Source organism: Morus notabilis, unplaced genomic scaffold, assembly GCF_000414095.1.
Source record: "Morus notabilis unplaced genomic scaffold, ASM41409v2 Scaffold1082, whole genome shotgun sequence".
In the NCBI taxonomy this organism is placed as follows: domain Eukaryota; kingdom Viridiplantae; phylum Streptophyta; class Magnoliopsida; order Rosales; family Moraceae; genus Morus; species Morus notabilis.
Genome location: NW_010358712.1, coordinates 61,257 through 71,147, shown reverse-complemented (window position 1 = coordinate 71,147; position 9,891 = coordinate 61,257). Strand labels below are relative to the sequence as shown.

Below are 9,891 nucleotides of genomic sequence, written 5' to 3'. Positions count from 1 at the left end.
ACTTACAATTATTTTGTGAGATATAGTTCCTACTTGCTGAGCGAAAGCTCAATCAGATATGTTCATGCTGTAGGTAAGAAACCTATAAGCAATTCTTGAAGGGCAATGGCGAGCGGTGGACGAATGGTGGAGATGGAAATGGATACCGCTCACGCAGTTACCTTCCGCAGTAAGTTTAAGAAAAATCATGTATATGTCTATATGATTCAAAGGTTTCAAGTATGTATGTTTAAAAAGTTATAGGTACATATGTATGATTAAGAAAATCGAGGTTGTAGCTAACAACCCTAGTTTTGAGTATTTAAGTTTTAGAATGTTGCAACAGTGCATGCAACAAATAAACGAATTTTAAACATGACGATTTAAATGATTGATTTTAAAAGGACTTTAAGATGTACTTGAATTTAAGATTTCTCACGAAATCCATTTTAAAGTCAAATTAAATGGCCCAATTGAATTAGCTAGTTTTAGAAAGGCTTTTAAAGAGTATTTGAAACAAGAGTTCAAACACAGCTCCATTTGAAAAATATTTCTAGAAGGTTTTATCTTAATTGAAATTAAGAAAAGCTTTAAGAAATTCAGTGATTTATTCTTTTGAAATTATTGTTACGAATTATGAAAGTATTCATTCTTATGTTTAAAAAAAAAAAAATGTTCCGCAAATTTTAAGAAATGCCAGTAAGTACAAGTTAAAGTTTAAGTTACAGTGGCGGCCTCATAGGAGGGGCGTCACATTTATACTTGGCGTTTTAACAGTAACCCATAAATTGATGAATTTACTCCTCGTATCTTATGGAAAAACATGTATGGAACATTACTTGACAAATTTATCTTTTGCAACTTAGCTTGAAAATATAATTTTTTACGACTTTCTATTTATATATATTTTTTCTTAACATAACGTCTTATTCGATTTTGGTTCTAAATTTATATGTAAGCTACAAAGATAAATTTTTTAATTCGGGAGTTACCGTGAAAATTGTATAAATTTGAGATAAGTTTAAATTCAGCTAGTATAATTTTAAGAAGGGATATAATGGCATTTTTAATGGTTTTTTAATAATGGTAGTTGAAAAATTAGATAAACGACCCTTTTTTTATTAACTTAGTAGTCAATTATTGATAATTAATTAAATTAGTGGTCAATCACTGATTGACTTATCACTAATTAACTTTAATTTATTAATAATTAACTCGATGATTCTTAATTATAAATCACTATTTAGTAATTAACTAAAATTGGTTAGTAATGGATTATTTTAATAAAAAAATTATAGAATTATTAATAATAACTATTAATAAATTAATAATAATCTGACTGATTACAATAGAAAAAATTATTTTATTAAAATAAAAAAGTTTGGCTATTGTAAAAAAAAAAATAAAAAGTACAGTCATTTATTAAAAAGTGTGCTCTTCGCTAATTTTCTCTTTTTACGAACAACTAAAAGTTAAAAACATATGATATATAAATATATATATATATATATATATTTATAAACTCGAGATAGTAAGGGGTTGTTATTTTGTTCAAAAAACTTTAAAAAAAAACAACTCAAGTTTTAACTTTATTTAAGTTCATGTTCTTTTAAGTTCCAATTTTATTCAACTTTATTCAACTTTATTCAAATTACAACTTCAACTCAAGTTATAACTCAAATTCAACTCAAAAACTACTCTCAAGTTACACTCTAAAAGAATAGGCCCTAAATAACTCAAAAAAGCGTATATTTAATTAGCAACATTTCAAGTCGCAAAATAATTGCAAACATACAAAATGAAAATTTATGGTGCATTTAGAATTAGTTTTTTATTATTTTTAAAAACATTGTTGCACGTTTTTTAAGATATGAAAATGAAAACAACTTAAAAATCGTGTTTGTTTAGTAAATATTTTGAAAATGAAAATGAAAAAAAAACAGTCAAAATAATTTTTGTGAAGGAATTAAAAAATTGTTGAAAGTTGTATTTCCTTTTCTGTTTTCATTTTCTAGTACTTATCAATAATGTTATAATATATTCATTAATAATTATAATTAAATAAGATTTCATTGTTTCATTATACTTAAAAAAATTAAATAAACGTAATTTTAAAATGATTCTCAAAATAATCTCATTTTTATTTTTATACTAAAAATAAAATTATTTTGAAAATATTATGAAACGGGCTCCCGATTTCTCCACTTTTATTATTAAATATGATCCATATGGACAATCATACACTAAGGTCTCGTTCATTTCACCGATTTGAGTTTTCAGTTCTAGGTTTCTACAGTAAAAAGCTCTCAGAAAATGTCACATCTAACTTTTTTTGCTATAGTAAAAAGCTCTCAGAAAATATCACATCTCAGCTCGAATTGAAAACTCAAATCCGCGAAATGAACAATACCTAATAAGCCAGCTAGCTAACAACTTTTCTGCGCCTTATCAAAAGCTTCCATTCTTTTTTTTTTCTGAATAAAAGCTTCTAATAAATTTCAAACAATGCATAGCAACCGACCCTCTATCCGAGACAACGTAGAGAAAATGTAGAAAAGACAATTTACCTACTCTCCGATCTCCAACAAAAAAACAGTAAAAATAATTTTTGTGAAGGAATTAAAATATTGTTGAAAGTTGTATTTCCTTTTTCGTTTTCATTTTCTAATACTTATCAATAATGTTATAATATATTAATTAATAATTATAATTAAATACGATTTCACTGTTTCATTATACTTAAAAAAATAAACGTAATTTTCAAATGATTCTTAAAATAATCTCATTTTTATTTTTATATTAAAAATAAAATTATTTTAAAAATATTATGAAACAGGCTCCTAATTTCTCCACTTTTATTATGAAATATGATCCATATGGACAATCATACACTAATAAGCCAGCTAGCTAACAACTTTTCTGCGCCTTATCAAAAGCTTCCATTTTTTTTTTTTCTGAATAAAAGCTTCCATTTTTTTTTTCTGAATAAAAGCTTCCAATAAATTTTAAACAATGCATTGCAACCGACCCTCTATCCGAGACAACGTAGAGAAAATGTAGAAAAGACAATTTACCTACTCTCCGATCTCCAAGATATATGCTAGTTTATTCATTGTCGTACTCAATAAAAAAAATGTCCTCGTTGTCGTTATTACTATATGATAATTAGTAATGGCTCGTCCTTGAATTTCTGTTATAATAATTTCGTCCTTAAATTTTTTATTTTGATACATTAAAGTTGTTGAATGATTTTTGAAATTTAACGTAAATTTTATCCTTATTACATAATAATTAAAAATTTTAATTTAAAAATTCCAATATATTGGAAAATATCATTAGCCTCTATATTGTAATTTGGTTTGAACTCATTTCACATTATTTGAATCCAAAATCTTGTTGAAACTGTGTTTGATAAATTTCAGAATCAACCCCATCTCCCCCATGTTTTTAGATTTTTTTTTAACCTAATTAATATATAGAATTTTGGGCTCAATAATTTCCCATACCTACCTCACTTATCTCTATTCCAACCATCTTTTCAATATAACAGCAAAACAAATCTCCAGAACTTTTCCTTTTTTCAAACCCATGATCAACTACTCGCGTAAATGTCATTTCAAACTGTAATTTTAAACCGCATTTTTCAGACTTTTCATTTCAACTAAAAAAATAAACCACCACTTTTTGAATTAGTTTATGAAACTAAGCCATATAGTTTTCAAAGGGTTTTGATAGTATTAAAAAAAAAGGAGGAGGAAGAAAATCTTGCATATAATTAACGTAACTCTTTTGTAAAATTTTAAGTTATTATGTATTTTTGTTATGTTATAAAAATTATCAATTTTAGTGTCAGAAATCATAGCTGTTAAAAAAAGAATGTTTAAAGACTAATATGTTAAAATTAAAATTTGAAGACTCAAAATGTCACTATGCAAATTTCAAGGCCTAACTTATCAATTATTCTTCATTATGATTATTAAAAAAAAAAAAAAAAACGTTATGAATCTACTACTGAAGATGTATTGATTGGACATATTTTGTAATGATTTCCTTCAACCTTTGCATGAAATTAACCGCGTACATGAAATGATATTAATTTCATCAATCAATTTTACCCTTAAAAAAACGAAAACAAAAATATCGTCAATCAATTCATGCCGTTGTTAGAAATGGCTTGAATGTCATCAGCACTCCGATTGCTTCAACGACGATAAGGACGAAGAAAACCATCTGGACACCTGCATTAATTATCCACGCATTTAATTAATTAGACGAGTAAAAAAAAAAGTATTGAAGCAAGTATTTACCAAAAAATAAATAATAATAAAAGAATTAATTAATTAAAAGGCTATTAAATATATGAAAATAGGTCAATACGAAAAGTTTAAGAAAATATATAGGTTAATTTTTAATTATAGAAATTAATAGGTCATAACTTGTCAAGTTATGATTTATAATCAGATAAGTTATTGACAAACTTATCAAGTTATAGTTTATAACCAGATAAATTATGAAAAAAAATCGTGAATTATGGACAACAACTTGTCAAGTTATGGTTCATAATCAGACAAATTATGGATAAAAACAGTAATTTGACCTATTTATTAACTTATGTAAACTATTGACCTATTAATGTTAATTCATCTCAAATCTTAACATATTTTCCTCTTTCACCCTTAAAAATATAGAAACACACCTGGGAGGATGGGGGCATCAAGTCGTTTTTCTGCCCAAGAGAACCTGTTGAGACAAACGGCGTCGTTGAGTAATATGGACTAATAAATTTACTGTCATGTAGAATTGGACTGGAAAATGAAAGGGAAAGGGGAAAAAAAAAATTATCCGCGGTATGTGGATCAGGAACTTTCCCCATCCCATTGACGAAGTTGGAAAATATTTTTTACATAGATACTATGGTTTTTTTTTTATTTTACCGATTTGAGTTTTTAATTTCAGTTTTACTATAGTTAAAAATTCTCACAAAAAATCACATTTAATTTTTTCTATTACAATTAAAAACTCTCACATAAAGTTACATTTCAGTTCGAATTAAAAATTTGAATCGGCGAACTCAATGAGGCCTATAAAAAAATTTAGAGATGAGTTTTTATTGAACACGGACGTAATTTGAAAAATAAAGACATAGTTATCTAATTCAACTATTGAGCAGGATCACACAGTTAATATATATAAAATGGGGGCGCAATTGAAATTTTACACAAAAATGGTGATAAAAATTAAAATTCTAAAATGTTAGTGGGGGCACACATGAATGTCCCCTCTTTACCTGCCCGGTGCCCATCGCAATTACTTTTCAACAAATCTTTATGAAAAACATTGATTGTATGTATTCTAATTATTGTACTACCATCACGAGTTAGTAGGTCATTCGTCTTAATTATATATTTATAGAAAAATATTATTTCTATATTTATTATTTAACACGTAAATTTTATTAAAATAATAATATATTATATTAATAGAGTTTACGCATAAAATATTGAATACAGAAAAAAATAAAGAGAGTAACAGAAAAAATGACATTAATGTCATGTTCATTTCACTGATTCGAGTTTAAAATTTGAGTTTTGCTACAGTAAAATGCTCTAAAAAACAGTCACATCTAACTTTTTTACTACAATAAAAAGCTCTAACATAAAATCACATCTCAACTCGAATCAACGAACTAAACATGACATAATATTTCTCATATTTATATTCGTGGTCTCAGTTTTAGGATACGAAAGTGGATAGAAAAAAAAATGATCATACATCTATATATTTTGTGTGTGCCTTTTAGTTTGTTTTGATTCAATCTTAGGGGGCGTTTGATAGATAGATTCAGAATCATGATTTTAGATCCTGATTCAGAATCATGATTTTGGATCCTAATTCAGAATCAGTGTTTGTTTACAGTGATTCAAAATCATGATTCAGAATCAGTGTTTGGTTTGGATGATTCTGAATCATGATTCAGAATATGATGTAATGTTTTAAATCAGAATCACTCATGATTCTAAAACCACCCCCTCTTAATTCAATGTGATTCAAACCCCTAATTTTGAATCATGATTTCAGAATTATGATTTGAACCTAAAATTATAAATCATGGTTTTAATTCTAGAATCATGATTAGAATTACCATAATTTAAATCTTCGTAACAAACAAACCCTTATTGTTCACGGTACTAAAATATTAAAGCCTCTACTTCCATATATTTAAGGTTGAGAAGCTAATACCGAGCCAAATAAAACATCTTCAGGAGCTAACAACTGTTACGACTAGAACCACTTCTCATTGTTAAATAATATTATTATTATTTGTTTTTATCTTTAACAAGGGTAGAATAGTCTCTTCATTTATTGTCACTGGTATAAACCTTAATTTTTAAGGAAATGGCTGCAGTACCGTAAACTAGATTCATGGTATTGATAACGCAAGTTATTGTAATCATACGATTAAAATCAAGAGTATGAAATGAAGGATCTAATGGTATAGCCAAGGAAGTTGTATCATACCCGATTTTAAAAATTTTAGAGTCATTCTCCGTTTATCTTCTGAATTTTAAAAATTCTTATTTTATCGTTTAAATTTTAAATTATTCCCCATTAATCTCTTCTAATATAATTTAAATTAAAAATAAATTAAAAAAAAGAGAAAAATACAATCACATGATTTTTCTATTTAAATTTCTATTAAAAGTAAACAAAAAATTACACTCGCAAATCTTTCTTTGCTCTCAAAATTTTTTTGGGTCTTTCACTTTCTCTCGCTCTCTGTATCTAATAACACCGATCAAATTCCATGGTGTAAGTGCTGGATTTCTCACTTTGAATTCCATTCCACGCCAATTGGGTCTACTTATTGTTTTGAAATTTTACTTATCCTGTTTTTTCTCTATTATTCTCTAAGCTAGTTTTTTAAAATTTTGTAATATATTAATTATATAATATAATTCAATAAGAAACTCTAGCATCGTTTTTTCTCTCAATTTGGTTTTAAGTTTTCACTCTCATCACACAAAAAGAAAATAAAAATAAATAAATAAATAAAAATAAAAAATAAATAAAAAAATAAAAAAATAAGGGGCGGTAACTTACAAGGCACCAGCTCCAAGTGGGCCAATAGCTTTAAAAAGAGACATCCCAGTCATTGCGATGCCATTAGCAGCACCTCGTCGTTCTTGTTCCTGATGTTAAAATATTATGTGCATGATTAAGTTGATAAATTTAAGAAGCAATAATATCACACCCAAATTAATAAATAAATAAAAAGAAATTTTAAATTCACAAGGAAGTACTTATTAAAACTAGTAAATACGGAGCAAGAACAAAAATTAATTACCACTGCTCTGTTTTGCAGAAGGAACAAGCCAGTGATGATAGTGATCTGATCAAGCAATTTAAAGATTTATTAGTTAGACAATAGAAAATCAAACAAATTAATAGCCGGATGGGGGACCTAATTTTTGGGGAATTACGCATGATTTAGATCATTAAAATTTTTTTTTTTTTTTTCATGAGGGAGGGGTCTTTTTAAATAGGAAACATATTACAAAAACAAAAATATACGCATTTGATTAAATTTGATAGTTCAAAAATAATAAAATATACACTAGCCGTAGAGTCTTAGTTCAAAAATAATAAAAAAAGAAAAAGAAAACATAAGAAAAAGTTGAATTCTACATTTACAAAAATTGATTTCCTTTAAGGATCTCTCTAAATTTTGAATCACTCAAAACTGTTTCTGAGACGATAGATCAAAGTTTATAATATATAGGTTTAGAGGATGTTTGGTAGAGGGATTCGTTCCCTAATTCGAATCATGATTCGTGGTTCACTACAGTATTTTCTCTCACAAAAAATTTACGTAAATCGAAAATGGTTCAAATTACATAGTTTGAATCCTCCAATCAAACGTCCTCTTAGTCTCAGGCCGACACTAGAGATTGTGTATTTTTCTCTATAAAACATATATATTTATTCTTTAAAATATGTATATATTGTATATTTTATCATAAAAAAATGTACATATTTTAAGAGAAAATAAACACGTTTTAAAGAAAAAATATACATATTTTATAAAGAAAAGAACAAGTATCGCTCTAGTCGAACTGGAGACCATATATATATATATATATATATATATATATATATATAATGCACATTTCAACTATGTCATTTCATTACACTCTCTTTTATCTTCATGTCATTTGATTTAGCGGTCATTAATGATAAATGAAAATGTTACGTATTTAACATCTATAACCTATAAAAGGTGTAAATCTATGTTGTTGCTGAAAATAAATCTATAATTTGCATATTTCCACTTACACATAAAACATTCTTCATCAAAGATGCTAAATTTAAAAGCAGCCAAACCGTGATCCCTGAGAACATGGCTATAAAGGGGTAGCCGGCCAATAAAGGTATGGATATTATCTGTTGATCATAAGAAATCCAAACCCAAAATCAGCACACGGAAACAATCGTGTTACCACTAATTAATAATCTCAATATTGGAAAAACTACGCAAAACTGACCCAAAAAAATGCTACAAGGAAGCTTAATTAGAGAATTACCCCTCCAATGCGACAAATCATCACGGGACCGACGAGCTTTTCCACGTGCGGATATAAAAAAGTTTGGAATACAAGAAGACCAAAACCTAAATATGGAATAAACGTGTGATCATAAATATTTGATAAATGAAATAAACATGTAGGGTCCGTTTAGCTTAGTTAATTGAAGTTTTTAATTCGAGTTGAGATATGACTTTATGTGAAAGCTTTTTATTGTAGTAAAAAAATTAGATGTGACTGTGTTTCTGAGAGCTTTTTACTGTAACAAAACTCAAATTCTAAACTCGAATCGATGAAATGAATGATGCATAATATATATGTTACAAGTGAAGTGAACAATCTAAAAAATTTTGGTGTTATATGTTTAAATAACCCTAAATGTATCTACTTTCATGAGGGTAAAAAGAACAAATAAACGACACATTACGTAATAATCAAACACATCAAAAACGTAGACGTGCATAATATATAAATTTGTGACAAAAATGATTCACGTATTCCAGAAAGTAACAAAATTTATGATGATGTACTGAAGACGCTGGAAATTCATACCTGAAAATGCAAGAACTTCACCAACATCCTCCGTTGACAAACTCAAACCACCAAATTTTTTTGGACTCACTGCCCATAATGAGAAAATCTGTAGGAGAAAACCTGGTTTGTCACTTAACGTGTAGGTAAATACAGTGGGGTGCATCTTCTCAAATAAATAAATAAATAAAGTAGGGTACATTTATTGTGAAAAAAAGACTATTTTACTTCTCTTATAGAAACTGTGTTTGGATTAGTTTTTTAATTGTCTAATACGACGTAGTTGCAGTTCTATATCTATATCGCACGCTGTAATTTTTTTAATGCAGACATACACAGATTTAACTGTTAAAAAAACAAATCGAACAGATAAAAAATGAACAACTTTTACTAGTGGGTTAAAATTAAATGCATGTCCTCCTACTATAAATATTCCCAATAAAGTTTACATTAGAGAAGGAAATAGATTGATAAACAGAAGGATAAAAGAACTCGTATAGAATAGTGACTTGGTTTAATGTGCAGCTTAGGATACTTAAGATTAACAGAAAATGTTAAAAAGCTCTAAAAGTAAAAATCTTTCTAATTAAATAGCCGGTTTAGGAATTACTGCCTTATTGTAAAATTTAAGAACTAAAACAAGATTTCGTAAATAATTTAGAGAACGACAATAAAATTAATAGAAAAAAGATTATATGCAATAATAAATTATATAACAGTCAATAATTGTATAAAAAGAATAGCAAATATATAGGAGGTCGATTTGATTAATACAAACTAAGAGGTAAATATATAATTA

At 27.2% G+C, this 9,891-nt stretch overlaps 1 protein-coding gene across 2 annotated transcripts in view; it reads right to left on the bottom strand.

The window, feature by feature from the left end:
- Nucleotides 1-4,019: 4,019 nt before the first annotated feature.
- The window catches only part of LOC21395426 (protein ZINC INDUCED FACILITATOR-LIKE 1), a 20,713-nt gene continuing 14,841 nt past the window's right edge, over nucleotides 4,020-9,891 (bottom strand). For both annotated transcript variants that reach the window (XM_024162301.1, XM_024162303.1), the window contains 7 exons: nucleotides 9,114-9,201; nucleotides 8,562-8,647; nucleotides 8,314-8,421; nucleotides 7,325-7,369; nucleotides 7,081-7,169; nucleotides 4,676-4,719; nucleotides 4,020-4,217 (listed from right to left, as the gene is read on the bottom strand). In XM_024162301.1, coding sequence (XP_024018069.1) covers nucleotides 4,132-4,217; nucleotides 4,676-4,719; nucleotides 7,081-7,169; nucleotides 7,325-7,369; nucleotides 8,314-8,421; nucleotides 8,562-8,647; nucleotides 9,114-9,201 — 546 coding nt within the window. In that variant the 3' untranslated portion in view covers nucleotides 4,020-4,131. The remainder of the gene's footprint in view (nucleotides 4,218-4,675; nucleotides 4,720-7,080; nucleotides 7,170-7,324; nucleotides 7,370-8,313; nucleotides 8,422-8,561; nucleotides 8,648-9,113; nucleotides 9,202-9,891) is intronic.